Raw genomic sequence first — 18,672 nt, 5'->3', positions numbered from 1 at the left:
AAAGCCACCATGTACTTGGCTCCAAAGATGCACTTTTATAAAATTCTGGTGAAACATGGCTCTAGGATAAGAAACTCTTTTGAAACCCTAAAATGACGTCAAAAGAACAGAAAAAAACGAAAAGAAAGTCGTCCCATATACATAGTGGGTTACTAGTACATTCCATCAGAATCACATACATTTCTTCTTCTTTTTTTCGTCTTCTTCTTCTTCTACCAAATGCGATGACACCCCCAGCAGGCGGAGGGGAGTTCTGGAGGGACATACGGAATGAGATGATGTCATTTGTATAGTTGGCGAGGAAATAATTGAAATTGGTGCATTTTTTTAATTAGCGAGGGGAAAAATTGCTGCTGGCGATCTGCAATCTCGGACCGATTTCCACGGAATAGTGAACAGAAAGAGGGAAGGTGTTAAAAGTGCGGCGCATGGTCGAGTGGTTACCATTTTTGATTGCGGCGCGCGGGGTCAAGGGTTCAACTCCGCCTGCGGGCAATTTCTTTTTTGTTTTTTTTTTCATTTCTAGAGATAAAATTGGCCCGATTTTCATAAAAAATAAGGAGGTAGAAGACCAGAAAACAATAAAATAGTGATGAGAAGGTCAATTCAATCGAATTAAGAAAAAATGAGAAAAAAAGAATTTCAAGTGGAAAATTTGTGTTTTCAAGGGCTACGGAAGTGGTAGGAATTGTGGAAAATTGAGTGGATTTTATTGCAAAAGTATTTTTTGGAATAAAAAAATTTTCAATGGAAATTCAAAAAAAAATTTTGCAAATGCGCTCTACTGCATTTTTTAAAACATTTTTTTCATTTTTCGTTATAAAAGTGCTACAGAGCGCGTTCTCAGTATCTCATAGATCACTGGGGTCTTGGCCTAAAACAACTTTTTTGTTTCAAAAAAGTTTTTTTTTTCAAATAAAATAAAAAAAAGAGTGAAAAAAAGATACAAAGCAAGTCTTCTTAGTTTTTTTCTCTTTTTTGTCTCCTAACAAAAAAGAGAAGAAACATTCGTGTTGTCCACTCTGGTCGGTCAGTTCTGTGTGTATGTATCTAATTAAATTTTCATCGAAAGTGCCAACTCTCTCTCTCTTTTCCCTTTTTTAGTCTTTTTGACGACTTTTTTGATTGAAAACCAGTGGTATAGTGGCTATTTTGAGTTGGGAAGTAATAAAAAACGAAAACAAAAAAAACAAAAAAGATTTGGCGTCAGTGGGAATTGAACCCCCGACCCTCAGAGTGGTGGGCAAAAGCGGTAGCCAGGAGGCTACACGCGTCACATCGAGGAGCGGAACGGTTTCGATACAGGTGGCGGTGGAAAGAAGAGGGCGGGAAAAAGCTCAGAATAAAATTTTCAAATTTTCAAATGTTGCAAGTGCGCCCTACCGCACTATCTCCAAAGATACATTAAACCGTAAGTAAGTAGTAGTATTTAGGGAGGAAAAGGAGGTTATGTTTGCACTAGTAGTAGTACTACTAGTATAAACATATACTCCCTTTTGATCATTAGCTCTTCCCCCCGTCCAATAGGTCATTTTGAAGGGGGGAGAGAAGTGCAAAAAGTGGATGGATCGGGTTACAGGCGGGAGGAAATTAAGGGATGTATGGAAATTAGAGAGTGACCAGGGGAGTAGGGGGGACATCGGGAAATCTGTTAGTTTTTTTGAATTTTCAAAATCTGTGCATTTTTGCGTGAAGTGTCTGTATTTTAAGGGTTACGGTGGGTGTACTGTAACCAACTTGCGATGGGAGTACGGTCTGCGCAGAATCTGTGCACTTTTGCGTCAGATTCGGTGTACTGGTGTACGGTAGGGATACGGTAGGTGTACTGTATGTAAACTTGAATTCCAGACTACAGTAGGGTACTGTAGGTATACTGTAGGTATACTGTAAGACAGAAATTCCGAATTTTCGGGATTCTACGAGAAAAAGCGTTCAATCTAAACGGGATACTGTAGGTCCTAGGTACAGTTTGCCTACCTACAGTATACCTCACCGCAGCAAACTGAGGGTACTGTACCTAAAAACCAGTCTGGAACAAAAAAACGCCAAAAAAGTACAGCGGACATCCGGACATTCCCATTGATAATGCGACAGAGCGCGTTTTCTTAAATTTCCGTTTTTCGTGTTTTGAAACAGACATTCGGACAAATAGACACACTGACAGACGGTACACATCCTCAGAAAACCCATAATTTCACATTTTCGTTGCGAGACCCAAAACAGAAAACTTTTTTTTTAAATTCAAAATCCTGGACATCCGGACACACAGACAGACACTGTTTCCAATTTTCTATTTCCGCTTTGGGTCTCCGTGTCTGCCTGTGTGTGCGGATGTCCTAATTTTAAATAGCTGGGTCTCGCAGCGAAAACGGGTAAATTTGACAAATTCAAGAGAATATGGAGTTTTTAGGATTTTGAAAAATTTGGAGCAGACAAAAAATTGAAGCCGTGGGGGTCCTCTCATTGACTACGTCACACAAGCACAGACTATCTTTTCGAAAACTTTTCTCTCTTCTCTCTTCTCCTCTTCGTCTGCCCCAAAACACATTGATAATATCTTTTTGGTCCCAACAGATTCGGTCTCTTTTTGCTCCCAATGCAACTTGCTCCTAGGGAGGACGAGACGAGAGAGTGTGGAGAAGTGAGAGACGGTGTTGTCTGCGTCTCTTGGCTTCCAAATGATACGAATGGATGTACTTTGACCGCGCAAAAGAGGGACGACGCGTTTTTTTGTGTTGAATGGGGGGGACAAAGTGGGGCAAAAAAAGAAAAAAGTTGGTGGGGGGATGGGTGAGAAGAACACTGGCTACTTGACAGATCGGACGCGGCGACGCATCGACCTTAACCGTGCGGCCAAGGAAAATTGCCGACCGCGGCGAGGAAAGATAAGGTGGCGCTTTCTCGACCGTATCTCTTTCTTTTATCTGCTGCCTCTCCATTTTTTTTCCCCGTTTTCGTTGTGAGACCCGAAGCCCAACATTTTGGACATCCGGACATCCGGACACACAGACAGAAATAGAGACATGATATCTTAGGCCCCGCCCACAAAGCGGTATTGGAAAATACTGGGGAATGATATATAAGGCTCCGCCCCCGCCTTGAGCCCTGTTTTTGTGGGCGGAGCCTAAAATGCCACGTCTCAGTGTCTGTCTGTGAGTCCGGATGTCCGGATTTTGGATTATTGGGTCTCACAAAAAAAATTTTGGGAAAAGATTGAGTTCTTTGTATTTTCAAAGATGAATTCTTCACTTTTTTCGGATGTCTGTGTGTCCTGGTGTCCTGATGTCCAGATATCCATGCCTATTTTAATATCTGTCTGTGTGTCTGCCTGTCCAGATGTCCAGGATTTTGAAATTAAAAAAAAAGTTTTTTTAAGTTTCCAGTTTTTGGGTCTCGCAGCGAAAATGGGGAAATTTTCGGTTTTTGGAGCATGTGATACCGTCTCTCTGTGTGTCCGTTTGTCCGGATGTCCAGATCTTCAGAAATTGTTGAAAAATCAAAATATAGGAAACTCACAACAAAAAGAACTAAAAATTCAGATTTCTGACCGTTCGATGACAATGTTTCTTTTACATTTCAAAATTGCTGTCTGTCTGTGTGTCTGTCTGTCCGGATGTCCTTTTGAAACATGAAAAAAACGGGAAATTATGAAAACGCGCTCTATTGTACACTTGCAATTGCGCTCTATTGAGAATACATTTGGAGAGATTTGAGACAGCGCGGTGGAGCTCATTTGCATTGAGCTAGCTAGATAAAAATTAAATTGATAAAAGTCCGGTAGAGCGTAGTTGCAAACGTTTTTTTTTTCTCAAATTTTCAAATATAAATTTGAAAAGTGCGGTGGAGCGCGCTTCCAAGAAAATAGTATGTTTCAAAAAAAAGTATAGTAGAGCGCGAAAAAGACTTTTTAGGCCAAAACAAAAAAATCCCGAAAATCCCAAAAAAAAAAGAGAAGAAAAAAAGTTTTCGCCCACTGACCATCTCCCGAGAAAAAAAAAGAAGTGGCCACCCCCCTTTTTTGTTTCCATTGTCCACTCCCTCTCCTCTTTTTTTCTTGGTGTCCACTTTGTTTATCGCCCTGTTTACCACGCCTAAATGGGCGCTAAAAAGGAAACTTTTTTAGTTGGAAAAAAGAGGGGGAAATGTCAGTTTTTTTGGTTTGAAAAAGCTATATTTTATACAACTGAGGGTCTCAATATATGCAATTGCGCTCCATTGATAAACTATTTAAATTTGGTTAGCTATGGAGCGCATTTGCTACCAACATATAAGCAAAAAATACAATTATTCAAATTTTCTCGGCAATCTTGATGGCTCCCTTGCATCCGGTTTGAATGACCCATTTGAGGGCGTCGTAGGCGGGCGCCTGAAAATAAGAAATGTGGAAAGTGCGCTCTATTGGACATAAAATTTTAATTTTTCTGAGATTCTACTTGTCCACGTGGAGTACACCATGAATACTCTCGTGTACTCCACGTGGACTAGTTGAAATTCAGATTTACGTCGGTTTTAAGGATTTTCTCCAATAAAATGATCAAAATCACTTCAAAACCTTCAAATTTACTCAAAATCAGCACTTGTCCACGTGGAGTACACGGTAAATGATTTCGTGTACTCCTCGTGGACAATCCGGATGTCCTCCATATGTATGTCTGTCTGTCCAGATGTCCATCTGTATGTCTGTTTATCCGAATTTGCACCTTTTTGGCTGGATTTATATGGTTTTTCTGGTCAAATTTGAAAATTTTTGGTTTTTTTCTCCAGTTTTATGTCTTCCTGTACCAAAAAATTAGGAAAAAACGCTGAAAATTGAGCGTTCCTGACAAAAAACAGTCGGAAAACGATGAATGGCCTAGAAATCCAAAATTAGAAAGTTCGGCCAGCAATGACTTTTCAAATTGTATCGTAAATCGACACCAGAACCTGGAAAATTCAAATTTCCCGCCAATTTTTCGATGGAGCGCACTTGCATCTTCCCGAGAATTCAAAAATCCGCTTGTTCACTGAAAGAGACCCAAAGCTCAATTTTCGCAGGAAAACTCCAATTTTCATCGAATTTTATCGAATTTTCACTCATTTTAAAGCAAATTTTCAAATTTCCCCAAAATTTCGATAGAGCGCATTTACCTTCAACCCATTATGCTCAATTCCAGTATCATGATGATGAAGTTCCTCATCACGCAATCTTGTCAGCGTCTTCAGCAACTCTTTGTGGGTTTCCGGGTCGTCGGCGAGGAGTTCTGAAAAATTTTTTTTCAAAAAACAGAAATTTTCAGAAAAAAACCTTTCAACTGATCATTATAATGTTGTCCGATGAGTTCTTCGACTGCAACTGTACACGCCATTGCGCTCTCTTTGCCGAGAAGGGCGGTGCCAACACCTGGAAGATTTGGGTATGATGCAAATGCGCTCCAATGGATTTACTTGGCGGGAAATTTGAATTTTTGGATCGATTTAAGGCGTAAATTCACTCCAAAACTCCATTTTTTCGACAAGAAAAGCTCAAAAACACAAATTTCAGCACGAAACACCAAGTTGGATGCAAACGCGCTCTAGTGGATTTCAAGGCGGGAAATTTGAATTTTTAAGTTTTTTGAGTCGATTTACGGCGCAATTTCTTATTTTTCGGAAAAAAAGGTTCAAAAATACAGTTTTCAGCCCAAAAACAAATTACTAATGGCCGAGTTCTCAATTTTCGGTTCCTAGGCCAGTTTTACTCCAATTTCCCCGGTTTTTCATGCAAAAATTATGAAAAACCGTCGAAAATCGATAAAAATATGCATTCCTGGCAAAAAATTGTCGGAAAACAGTGCATGGCCTAGAAATCAAACATTAGAACGTTCGGCCAGCCTTGACTTTTCGATAAATCGACACCAAAACCGAAAAATTCAAATTTCCCGCCAAATTTGTCGATGGAGCGCACTTGCATCTCCCCGGGAATTCAAAAATATTCAAAAATTAAATTCTTAAAAAAAGTCAATTTACAGTTTTCACTCTGAATTCTCATTTTTCGAGAGGAATAGCTTAACAACACGATTTTCTGCACGAAAGTGATGGCAGAGTTCTCAGTTTTGAGTTTCTAGGCCAGCTTTACTCCAATTTCCCCGATATTTCATGCAAAAAATTATGAAAAACTGTCGAAAATCGATAAAAATATGCGTTCTTGACGAAAAATTGTCTTAAAACAGCCTAGAAATCCAAAATAAGAAAGTTCGGCCAGTAATGGCTTTTCAAATTGCAGCGTAAATCGACACCAAAACCGAAAAATTCAAATTTCCCGCCAAATTTGACGATGGAGCGCACTTGCATCTCCCCGGGAATTCAAAAATCTACCGAGTGCATAGGCGGCGACGCTGAAAATCGGCGAGAATACGGTATGCGGCACGTTATGTTTTGCCGCCAATCGTTCCATCGTATCCAGATGTTCTTTCTCGTCATCCCACATCTTTTTGATCACCGAACCGATTGAGGAACCTGGAAAAAAAATGAAAAATTTTGAAATTTTTTATTGATTTTTCTGTGAAAAACAGGATTTTTTTGCTAAAAATTCGAAAAAGTTGAATTCAACCGTGAGCAACTGCGCTCAACCGAAATCTCCTCTAAAAACTCTTTTTTTCTCTGCGTCTCTTCATTGTTTTTGCCGAGTTTCGGTAGAGCGCGATTGTAACAAGCTCCGCCCACATTTTTAAAGAAGAAATGGCGGGACTAGGCTCCGCCCACATTTGCATAATATTTCAGTTTGTTATGCTCCGCCCACAACAAAAAATGTATCTTCTTAAGCTCCGCCCACATATTCACAACTTTTTACAGAAAGGGCGGCGCTTGTTGGGCCACGCCCACATTGTTTACTTAAAAATGGGCGGAGTTTTATCAGGCTCCGCCCACATTTCATTCTTTCAGTTTTTATAAGTTAGGCCCCGCCCATTTCTGCCAATAAACTGCGCTCCGGTATTGCGAAAAGTGGGCGGAGTCTAATTTCCTCTTTTCTTTCAAAAAAAAACCTTGTAAAACAGCCAATTGTCCAGCATAAATGCGATCGGCACCCAACTCTCCAGCATGATCGACTCGAATAATTTTCTCAATTAGTGCCTGACGGGCGGCCGAGTTGGTGTGTGCTCCACGGACAATTACTCGGAGCATCTGTGTGGTTTTTGGGTGGTTTTTTGAACAAAAATCGGAAAAATCGGAGAGAAAAAAACATGATTTCTGATGGGTTTTGGGCCATTTTTTGCATTTTTTCACGAAAAAAAAGAACAAAACATTCGATAAATTAATGAAATATCACTAGAAAACGAAAAAAAAACAGGAAAAAGGGGACGAAATGAGGGATCGTTGAAATCACAGATGCTTATCAGAAACACAAAAAAAATCAATAAATTACACCTGATATGTACATAAAAATTGGGGGGAAATGCGAAAATGGTTTTTGGTATTTATTAATTAAAAACCCGGAAAAAAATCAATAATTCAATTAAATACTAACAGTTATAAACCGAGCATTTTGATTACAACTGCGCTCCGTCGCAAACGAGAGAGTATCGGCGAGAGAAACATTGATTTTCACCGTTTTTCATAGAAATTCACAAAAAAATACGAAAATAGATCAAAAATGGTGAAAAACTCTGCGTCTCTCTCGCCGATACTCTCTCATTTGCGGTGGGGCGCGGTTGCAACAGGAATGCTCGACTAATACAACTGTGCTCCACCGGAATTGATGAATTTGCCAGTGGAGCGCGATTGCAATAAAAACTCCTAATGATAAAAGACGCCGTCGTGACTGTGTCCATGACTCTGCTCTCCACCATGACTGTGTCCATGATCGTTATTTCCAGTACCATGAGAGTGTCCATGCTCATCGGCACCATGACTGTGACCATGATCACCATGAGAGTGTCCATGATCCCCATGACTGTCGTGGGCGTGGCCGTGTCCCCCTCCTCCTCCACTAATTGCTCCTCCATTAACTCCATGAATGTGTCCATTAGTGTACGTGGCCTCTCCTGCTGACCATGCCGCATCTTTGACCACTTGAACTGTGAGTACTGTAATCACTGACGACAATTTCTCCGTCACGTGAGCCAACACGTTCTGCTCATCGGCTTCCCGACGCACTCGAACGTCTACTGTTCCAACCTGCAAAGGGAATTGAGGTTATGGGGAATTTTTAATGAAAATTCGAGTTTTCCGTTCAAAATCGTCGATTTTTATCATGAAATCAGCAATTTTAGTCGTTTTCAGACTAGAAAATCGCTTTTTATAGTGATTTTTCTATCAAAAATAGAAAATTTCGACGTTTAAAACAAAAATTGGAGAATTTCAAATAGTTTTTGGTGGAAAAAAGAAGATTTTTTGGTGTTTTTAACGAAAATTTGGGAAACTCGAAGGTTTTTGGTATGTTTTCGCAGAAAATGTTTAGATTTTTCCGCAATTTTTCGACAGATTTTCTACATTTCAGCTATTTCTATTGAGAAAATTCGGCTATTTCCGCCTGGTAGACGATTTCACTCGTTTTTAGCTCAAAATCATCCATTTTCGTCATTAAATCGGTTATTTTAGGCGTTTTTAGAGAAAAACCGCTATTTTCGATCATTTTTTAACCGAAAAATTGAAAATTTCCACATTTTTATCACTTTTAGAACAAAAATTGGAGCTTTTCAGATGGTTTTTGAACATTTTCGTCGAAAATATGGAATATTCTATCTTTTCTGACAAAAATTCGTATTTTTTGTTTTGGTGCGCCGAAAATCTTATTTATAACCAATTTTACTTTAAAAAACTAACTTTTGGGACCGTTTTTTTCATCAAAATTGGATGATTTTCTTTATTTTTCGATAGATTTTACAGAATTTCAACTGTATTTTTGCGAAATTCTGCTATTTCAACAGTTTTCTAGTCAAAACTTTGTCTTTTCTGTTAAAATTTCGCAATTTTCCTATCAAATCCCTCACCAATTGATTGAAATCCAATTGCCAAAACCGTCCACTCTTCAATTCGAGCACTCCATCTATATGTGATGCTTCTGACAGGCATCTGGAACAAAATTTCAGATTATTTCAGTACTTTTTCAGAGAAAACCAACCGATCAATTTGATTAATCAGATGCGGAGGTGTCGTTTGGAGGAGAATCATTCCAGTATATGTGGAAAGAGGCCACATTGTAGAGAACACGGCGACGGAGAGAAGGAGACAGCATACTGGATCGGCCCACGCAAAATCGTGTCTGAAATTTGAGGGTTTCGGGGGAGAAATAGTGAAAAAATTCTTTTTTTTTAATTTAAAAACCGGAATTGTATGCATTTTCCCCCAATTTTTGGGCGTTTTTCATTGAAAAAAACAGGAATTTCAGACAAAAACTCACTTAAAATGCTCACAAAGCATCAACAATCCGCTCGTCGTCGCCGCCAACAGAACCATCGAATTGATACGTGGCAACAGTAACCTTGAGAGTCCTGGAATCACAAAACAGACGGCTTGCGAGAGATCAGCGGCGTGTTCTTGGAGACTTGAAGCTGTTGCAGATGTGAGAACGTGTTGGAATGGTTGATTCTTGAGAGCGTAGGCGGAGAGTAGAAGGGCGACTGATGAGGCGGCCGAACCGACGAAATATGGCCATCCTCCGCCTGGAAAAGTATCATTTTGAGGTGGATTTTAGGAATTTTTGCAATATTCAGAGCGGAAAATTTACTAAAATTCAGATTTTTGAGGTTTCTAGGCAATTTTTCTGAGTTTTTCAATCGAAATAGCTCAAATTTGTTATTAGCACGGCACACTTACAACCGCGCTCTACCGAAACCGAAGAAAATAGTGTGCGAAATTGAGAGACTCAGAGAAAAAGAGACATTTTTCAAGGATATTTCGGTGGACCGCAGTTGTAAGAACTGTGCAGAGCTATTATTTAGGGAATTTTTCAATTTTTCGAGCCAAAATTTCGTATAATTTCATATTTTCGTGATTCTAATTGGTTTTTAACAGTTTTCTGCCATGAAAATGGTTGAAAAACTATTGGAAATTGAGATTTTTGAGGTCTCTAGGCGAGTTTTCTGACTTTTTCAATCGAAAATAGCTCGAAATCGTTTATTTTCAATTTTCTAGCCAAAATTTCACAAAGTTTCAGATTTTTGTGATTATGATTGGTTTTAACAGTTTTCGCGATGAAAATAATTGAAAAAAGACTGGAAATTCAGATTTTGAGCAGTAAAATCGGAAGAAAACCCAAATTTATGATAAATAATGAAACTTTTCGGTTTTTAGATGATTTTTAGAGCAAACCATACGGTTTCGAGCTGTTTTTCTGCTCAAAATTCAGAAATTTCAACGGGTTAAAGAAAACAACACAGGTTCGGATAAAAATATGAAATTTTCAAGTTTTTGAATTATTTTTATGATAAAAACAAGCTATTTTCACAGCAAAACTAGAAAAAAATTGCGCGAATTTTCGTAGATTCCCTGAATTTTTCAGTTGATGATTCGAAAACTGAAAAAACATCGTTTCAAATAAGAAAAGTGCATTTTTTGATGTTTATTAACAGAAAAAGTGTCGTTTTCGCAGCCAAACTTTAAAAAAACAGCCAGAAATGATCAATTTCTATAAATTTTATGAAAAATACTTCGAAAATCGAAGTTTTTTTATTGAAAACATCCGGAGTTCTTTATTTATTCACTTTTCTTTCCATTTTTTTCTATTTTTCTCAAGAAAATACCCAAAAACCCACCAATCTCCTCGACTTCATGTTCATGAGCAGCCGATGCGTCATGAGATCCATGATGATCCGGTGATAACAAGTGTTCGAATGATTCTTTCGATAAAAAGATTGAGAATAACTGCGCTAGAGTCTGAAAACCTCAAAAAATTAAATTTTCAGCCAAAAAACCCTTACAGTAGTACTGAAAACAGCCAAAACGGGGACTCTCGCGAGACCATAACTAAATTTGTGTGTAGGCTTATCAGTGATCGACATGGAATAAAGAGAGGCGAACTGGGAGCAGCAGGCGAAGATTGTGATCCACATTGCAGACATTAGAACTGAAAATTCGAAATTTTTACTCATTTCTATACTATTTTTGTGAAAATTTTGCAATTTTTTGCAATTTTACCTATCGAATGGCTCGTGGACACACAAATCGCCAATATTCCCACACATATCAGACATACTAACGTGGAAATCAGTCCTCGTTTCCCTTGTGGATGGTTTAACGACCTGGATACCCAGGCGAGACGGAACATCTACAAAAAAATTGAGTTTTATGAAAGTTTCAGCTGAAAAAATCGATTTTAAGGTGTAAATTAAGAGATTTTGTGTTATTTTTTGTTATTTTTATCAACTTTTCTATTTTATTTCATGCAATTTGAGCCAAAAAGAGCCGAAAACCGTTGGAATGTGGACGTGGCCGTTTAAAGGCGCATGCAATTTCGCGCGCGGGTCTCGCCACGAAAACGGAACTCTCTCGAATTATTTGAATTCTGCATTTCTAATCGTCTTTTTATGCGGTTTCCATGGTGATTTTCAGGCGGAACTTTCGCGAAACTTGCGATTTTGGCTTCTTATTTTAATATTCAGCATATTGCGCATCGAGTTTTCATCGATTTTTAGGCGAATTTATGAGAAATTAGGCGTGAAAATGATGTTGGAAAAGTCTGCAGGTGTTTTTTGTGATAAATGAATGCTAGAAATATTTTAATGCGATTAGAAGATTAGGGAACCGTTGATTTCTATATTAAATGCATTTTTTCCGTTCAAAAAACCTAATTTTTATAGAATTTCAGCCAGTTTTCACGCTTTAAGGATGAAAATGATGACGTCCTAACTGTTTGTAGGCGTTTTTCGTGAAAAATGAAAGCTAGAAGTATCTAAATGCGATAAGGAGATTAAGGAGTTATTGATTTTCACGCTAAAGTTTGAAAATCTTATTTTTCCTCTATTGTCATCAATTTTTAACATATTTGGAGAAAATTGTGCTAAAAACTTCTTTCGTTGTTTTTTTAAATGATATTCAGCATTGAGAAACGTTTGAAATATGTTTTCAGGTGTTTTTCGTGATATTTGACCTCTAGTTGTCATTACTTTTGATGAAGAGAATTCATAAGTGTCGCTTTTAACTGATTTTTTTTCCGAAAATCTAATTTTTCCTGAAATTTCTCTCCTTCGTTTTAAAATTGCATCATCCTTGTTTTCGTTTCACATTCTCAATTTCTTTCTTCCAGATAACATGTCGAAGCAACCACAAGTACTCTGGGCTCAACGCGAATCTCTCGTCTACCTGACTATCGAGGTTGATGAGGCGAAAATTGAGGAGCTGAAAGGAGAGGGAAACAAACTTCATTTCCAGTACGTTTTCCATCTAATTTCCAAGTTTTTATCATAATTTGTTTTCAGAGGAAGCAGCAAGACCGACAAATACGAGACAACACTCGAGTTCTTCGACGAAATCGACCCAGCCTCCGTCAAACACACCGGATCATCGACTCGTGTCGTCGAGATCACTATTCAGAAGAAGACTCCCGGATGGTGGCCACGTCTTCTTCAGACGAAGGGGAAAGTTCACTGGTTGAAGGTGGACTTTGGAAAGTGGAAGGACGAGGATGAGGACGAGGAGGCCGAGGAAGCGGCGGCAGCTGGAGCCGGAGTCGGTGGTGGAATCGGAAATGGATTCGACTTGAACCAATACATGTCATCTTTGGGAGGAGCCGGCGGAGGAGCTGATTTCGGTGGACTCGATGACGAAGATGATGGTAAGTGATCCTTCACACCCTGACTAACCTAACTAGGGAAGGCCTCCAGGTGACCGTGGAGTTATGGGTCGTGACCTATATCGTTGGAAAGCTGAGAAAGCGCTGATTCCAAATATATATTCAGTTTTTGCCCTCGAGGCCTGGTATTCGAGAAAACCGAGGTCAAAGTTTGGACCCCTGACAAGTCATTACCTTACCAACGTGTTAAAAATATCGGCAGCGTGGCGCAGGTGGTAGTGAGGCGGTGTGGCATGAGAAAGGGTGTGGGTTCGGTCCCGGCCACGCGAATTATTTTTTTGCATTTTTTGTAATGAACTTTTAAGGTTCTCTGACCAGGTCTGTCTCACTTTTTCAAGATTTGAATAATGTTTTATTGATTCCTATGTGAATATAAGCCATTTGAAACAAAAAAGACGAGAAAAATTTTCCTAGTACTTCATCACTTTTCGACCATCAAATGATGGACAAATTTTTGAAAACTTTTGAAAAACAATTGTTCAAAAATTTTGTTATTTTTACTTGAAAATCAATAAAACATTATCCAAATATTGAAAAAGTGAGACAGACCTGGTCAGAGAACCTTAAAAGTTCATTACAAAAAATGCAAAAAAATAATTCGCGTGGCCGGGACCGAACCCACACCCTTTCTCATGCCACACCGCCTCACTACCACCTGCGCCACGCTGCCGATATTTTTAACACGTTGGTAAGGTAATGACTTGTCAAGGGTCCAAACTTTGACCTCGTTTTTCTCGAATACCAGGCCTCGAGGGCAAAAACTGAATATATATTTGGAATCAGCGTTCTCTCAGCTTTCCAACGATATAGGTCACGACCCATAACTCCACGGTCACCTGGAGGCCTTCCCTAGTAAGGTCCAATTGTCCCTCAGGCCCAATGTTTGAGGAAGAAGAGGGCGATGTGTATAACCCAAATGGACGTGTTGTTTCAGACATGCCAGACCTCGAGGACAACGAAGAAGAGGAGGAAGGAAAGACCGAAGTCAAGGCCTAAACCACTCTCATCACCCATCAATCCGAGTTTGAATTGAACACTGCATTCGATAATCTCTAATTTAATTCGTTTTTTCCTATTTCCCTCTTTCATACACCCCCCGTTTTCTTCAACAGTTTGTGAACGTCTTCCGTATCTCATTCACAGTTTTTCTATTGTCTCCTTCAAATCTACCTATTATTATATAATTCAAAAAGTAAAGTGATATCAGAATACTCGATTCTCGTCAGATTATTGTTTTATCAGTAGCTTGATTGTTTTGCTGCTCTGATTACTTCTTATCATCTATATACAGTGCGCGAAATATCTTTAGGACCTCCTCAATTTTGGGGGTTCTGGAAAACAAGAAGAGATATCAAAAATCTGTGAATGCCAATCGATTCCGAATCCAAAATAACCCCGAGAAACAAATTTACACGAACCTATCACTTTTCATACCGTTGTACCACCGAAAATTCACTTTTTCACCTGGAAAAAACCAATTTTCAAAAAAAAATCATTTAGGTGGAAATGGGTCACACAAAATCACATTTTATTGTAGTTTTACATGTTTTAACATCAATTTCTGTTTGTTTTATCTTCAAAAACAAAACTTTAATTCACGCAAAATCACTTTTTGAGCATTTTTTTTACTTTGATGGCATATTTCTTCAAAATAGAATTGACTACTATTTTGAAACGTTATTGGTCACTTGGCGCATTTATTGGTGAACCTATTGCAAAACAGATTTTAGAAAAATACCAACTTTGAGCGGAGTTGCATGTCATCTACTGAAAACGTGGAAATAACAACTGTTTGGATTCAATTCAATATAACTCCGCTCAAAGTTAGTATTTTTCTGAAATCTGTTTTGCAATAGGTTCACCAGTAAATGCGGCAAGTGACCAATAACGTTTCAAAATAGTAGTCAATTCTATTTCAGAGAAATAAGCCATCAAAGTTAAAAAAATGCTCAAAAAGTGATTTTGCGTGTTTTGCTTTTGAAGATAAAACAAACAGAAATTGATGCTAAAACATGTAAAAACACAATAAATTGTGATACTATTTCCACCTAAATAATATTTTTTGAAAATCAACTGAAAATTGGTTTTTTTCCAGTTGAAAAAGTGACTTTTCGGTGGTACAACGGTATGAAAAGTGATAGGCTCATGAAAATGTGTTTCCGGAGGTTATTTTGGATTCGGAATCGATTGGCATTAAAAGATTTTGAATATCTATTCTTGTTTTTCCAGAACCCCCAAAATTAAGGGGGGTCCTAAAGATATCTCGCGCACTGTAATAGCAGCGGCTAGAACTAAAACTCATCGATTTATTCTAGAAAATGGCTCAACAAGTGTGTCCCTTGTGTTCGGCGAACATAGAAGGAGACGATCCACACATCTACAAACACTTCAAATATAAGTATGCAAGGAGTTTCAGAATTCTGTATTTTCCAAATTGATTTTCAGGCGATTCGACTGTGGCGATAAGGCGTGCACATCGCTGTTCTATACAGAGACGGAGCGAAATGCTCACTGTTCAGAGACAAAGCATAAGCGCTCTTTCCAGGTAATAATGGGAGTAATTTTTAGCTATTTCGGTACTTTTTGCATGGAAAACTGCTGAAAATTGCAGTTTTTCGTCTTAAAATCGGTGTTTTTGTCATTTTTGGAATAAACAACTGGAAAAAACTGGCGGAAAATATAATTTTTCATCTCAAAACTGAAGTTTCTGCAACTTTGGTATGAGAAATTTCGAAAAACTTCAGTTTTTGCACGATTTTCGAAAAAAAAAACTGTGAAAATAGCTAAAAATCGAAGAAATTCCCGAGAATTACTCTCAAATTTCAACCAAAGTTTCAGAAAACGGTTAATCCGTACATGGAGCAAATGATCGCGATGATTGTGGAGGATGCGAAGGAATTGGCGACGGAGGATATGGAGACGGTGTGCAAGAATCGTTTTGAAGCTATTAAGAAGAAAAAGAAGTCGGATTTATTCAAAAAGAGAGTCATACCAACAGCTCCACCGTCTTCTGAATCCGCGCCAGGAACGTCTGGGTCATCGGCGACGTCTCCGTCCGAGACGCCATCTGCAGCTAAAAAGAGAAACAATGAGGAGGCATCTACATCTACACCAGCCACAAAGAGAACCAAGAGTGGAGCGGCTTCTTCTCCGGCGACGTCTTCCAATAAGTACGGGTTTTAGGAGAAAAATCGAAAATTTTATAGATTTTTCTATAGAAATTCAGTTTTAAACACTTAAAAGTTCTATTTTCTGCCAGAATCTATCAGTTTCAGTTCAGAATAGCCTGAAAATCTGCAAAATGTGAATTTTAGCGAACACCGGAGCCTTTATTTTGGAATTTGATGTTTTTTGAGAAAAATATTGTCATAACTACTGAATGTAGCGGTTTTGATGCAGTTTTCGGCATGATTAGCATGTGAAATTCCTAAATCTCGCAGAAAAATATCGAAAATTCGTCCAAATTTAGAGAAAAATCTTCCCTTTTTTTCCAGCTCTGCTCGCCGTTCTACCGACAATCAACCGACTCCATCTCCCACTTCCCAGCCAACATCTTCTGCTCAAGAGGTCGTCGATTCGACCACTACTGACACCACTCCACCGGTCCCGAAACAACCGAGAAAGAAGCGTGATTCAGCAGCAGCAGGGAATTCTTCGAAGGCTGATGAGGACGCCGCTGCTTTGGAGAGAATCGCCGGAGTCGGTGATGACTATTCATCAGATAAACGAGAGCTGGTGAAAGTCGCTTGCGAACAGTGCAAACAGGAAATTCCCTACTTATATTGTCAGTTTTTGCTCAAAGAATAAGTGTATTATATCATTGAATTTTTCAGTTCTTCGCAAACAACATGTCATCGTTTCTCATTTGAAAACTATTTCTGAGGATGACGAGGACCACGAAGAAATATGTAAAGCAGAGGTAAAAAATTATTGATAGGCGTCTGGAGAAGTCTTAAAAGTACACAAAATAACAATAATTTCGCTTAACGATTGGTTGAAGTCACTAAAAATGGACTGATTTACGATTATTAAGCAAGAAAACGAAGAAAAGTGATTATTATTTGTTATTTTTTTCGAATTCTGAACTATTCGTCGGACTCGAGAGTAGTTTGGCCGCGATTTTGGAGACTGTCCGCCTTTTTTATGCTATACTCATGCTATTCATCATACCTGCCAGCCTGATACTTGGGAGATTTCTATATAAGATCAAAAACTAAGTCGGCTGTCAATCTCAAGATAAACAGGCACATATTTTTGGGACTTCCAGTGATTTTCAATGAGAAATCTCTCATTTTTCAGCTTATTTTTCCTTTTTTTTTTCCAGATGGATAGATGCTTCCCGGATGGTCCAAACTCGAAACTTGCGTGTCAAGCGTGCAACGATAACAAGGATGTTTCCGCCAACAGACGTCGCGAGCACATCGAGTATAACCATTATTCAATCCTTCCAGAGCTCAAATGCCCACTTGATGGCTGTGTCGAAGTGTACAAAAGACAATGTGATCTGGCTGGTCATATGAAAGCGGTAGTTGGATGTCAAAATTGAACATCTGGATGAAAAAATAATCATTTTCAGATGCACAACAAAATGAGCATGAGTAGATGCAAAGATAAGAAATTTCAAGAGAGCAGAGCTCGTCGCAACAGAATGATCGACGAGTTGAAGAGAAGATGTTTCCCGTGGTCGGAGGTGGAGGAAAACGCGAAAATGATTGTTAGTGATTGATTAAGAATCTGACACATAAATATTAGCAGCCCACGCCTTCTTAGAACTGCGCCCCACTGCAAACGAGAGAGTATCGGTGAGAGACGCAGAGTTTTTTCTGGCGCGAAACAGATTTTCACAATTTTTGATCTATTTTTGCAAAATTTTCACTCGGAAATGGGCAAATTTTCAATTAAAACTTGGGAAAATAGATCAAAAATGGTGAAAATCTGTTTCGCACCAGAAAAAACTCTGCGTCTCTCGCCGATACTCTCTCGTTTGCGGCGGGGACGCAGTTGTAACGAAATTGCTCTGCTAATATGAGTTATTTCAGGCCAAAACTCTGCAAGCTCCAGAGAAACATGCATCAGGATCACTGCAAGCCGACATTCGTCTCGCGGAAGCCGGTGTGAGTTGAAGGGAGGAACACGCGTCATACAAACTTCCCTAAAAATGCTTTTCCAAAACTTTATTATTTCAGAAAACCCGCCGCGCTCCACAATATCAATATGGTTCTGATGATTCCTCCTCCGACGACGACGACGGTGAATCGACGCCATCAGTCACCGCTGATGCAGATGAGTCAACAACAGACGATCAACCTATCAATCAGGCGGACTTGGAGATCATAGAAGTCTTTTTTAACAAGGCAATCAACAATCAGATCACTCGTCCTGTTCAAGTCAAACAAGAACCCGCTGATGACGTTGCTGAAGGAGATGTTTCGGGTGGTGTGGCACCGAGTGCTCCAAGTGCTCCGAGTGCTCCAACGTTTCGCGTAAAGCAAGAAGTAGTGGAGGAGGAGCCGAAACAGGAGGAGATATCTAGCAGGTAGATTATAGAAAAGAATGGGAATTAATTTGGGTTGTTTTATTGGGAATTTCATCATTAAAAGTACAATTTCCTGTTAATTCCGGCTCGAATTCCCCCACTTTTCTAACAAAAACTTTCCTGGAATTTCCGTCAAAACTCTAACATTATCTGGGAATTGATTTTGGGATTGATTTGATGCCAATAAACATGTGGACTGTGTTATGACGGAATTCTATACAATTTTCTGTTGGGTTCCGGTCATATTACAGGAATTTTGCGTTTTTAAGACGATTCAAAGACCTTCAAAAACAACGTAGAATGCGGCCGGTGTCGTTATAATACAGTTTTCTGGCTGTCTGCAACTCTGTTAATCCAGATGTCCAGAATACGTAAAAGCTGATTAACG

The 18,672-nt window shown here is 39.0% G+C and overlaps 3 protein-coding genes across 3 annotated transcripts; 1 reads left to right on the top strand and 2 right to left on the bottom strand.

Annotated features, from left to right (window-relative positions):
* Positions 1 to 4,288: 4,288 nt before the first annotated feature.
* Positions 4,289 to 7,140, bottom strand: GCK72_008444 (uncharacterized protein; the record flags this gene model as incomplete). Its single annotated transcript, XM_053726829.1, has 5 exons — positions 4,289 to 4,366; positions 5,128 to 5,240; positions 5,285 to 5,380; positions 6,334 to 6,474; positions 7,002 to 7,140. 5 exons carry the CDS (start codon positions 7,138 to 7,140, stop codon positions 4,289 to 4,291), a joined length of 567 nt encoding a protein of 188 aa, XP_053586406.1.
* Positions 7,141 to 7,752: 612 nt separating this feature from the next.
* Positions 7,753 to 11,018, bottom strand: GCK72_008443 (uncharacterized protein; the record flags this gene model as incomplete). Its single annotated transcript, XM_003094589.2, has 6 exons — positions 7,753 to 8,133; positions 8,949 to 9,030; positions 9,080 to 9,220; positions 9,359 to 9,620; positions 10,713 to 10,833; positions 10,878 to 11,018. 6 exons carry the CDS (start codon positions 11,016 to 11,018, stop codon positions 7,753 to 7,755), a joined length of 1,128 nt encoding a protein of 375 aa, XP_003094637.2.
* A 4,048-nt stretch (positions 11,019 to 15,066) lies between these two features.
* Positions 15,067 to 18,288, top strand: GCK72_008442 (uncharacterized protein; the record flags this gene model as incomplete). Its single annotated transcript, XM_053726828.1, has 9 exons — positions 15,067 to 15,146; positions 15,194 to 15,293; positions 15,587 to 15,918; positions 16,243 to 16,532; positions 16,582 to 16,667; positions 17,073 to 17,273; positions 17,325 to 17,462; positions 17,788 to 17,862; positions 17,935 to 18,288. The coding sequence occupies 9 exons, from the start codon at positions 15,067 to 15,069 to the stop codon at positions 18,286 to 18,288; spliced, it is 1,656 nt and encodes a 551-aa protein (XP_053586405.1).
* Positions 18,289 to 18,672: the final 384 nt, after the last annotated feature.

This window comes from Caenorhabditis remanei, chromosome III (assembly GCF_010183535.1).
Source record: "Caenorhabditis remanei strain PX506 chromosome III, whole genome shotgun sequence".
Classification (NCBI taxonomy): domain Eukaryota; kingdom Metazoa; phylum Nematoda; class Chromadorea; order Rhabditida; family Rhabditidae; genus Caenorhabditis; species Caenorhabditis remanei.
The sequence above is the reverse complement of the archived record's forward strand: the minus strand, read 5'-3'. Positions and strand labels throughout refer to the sequence as shown.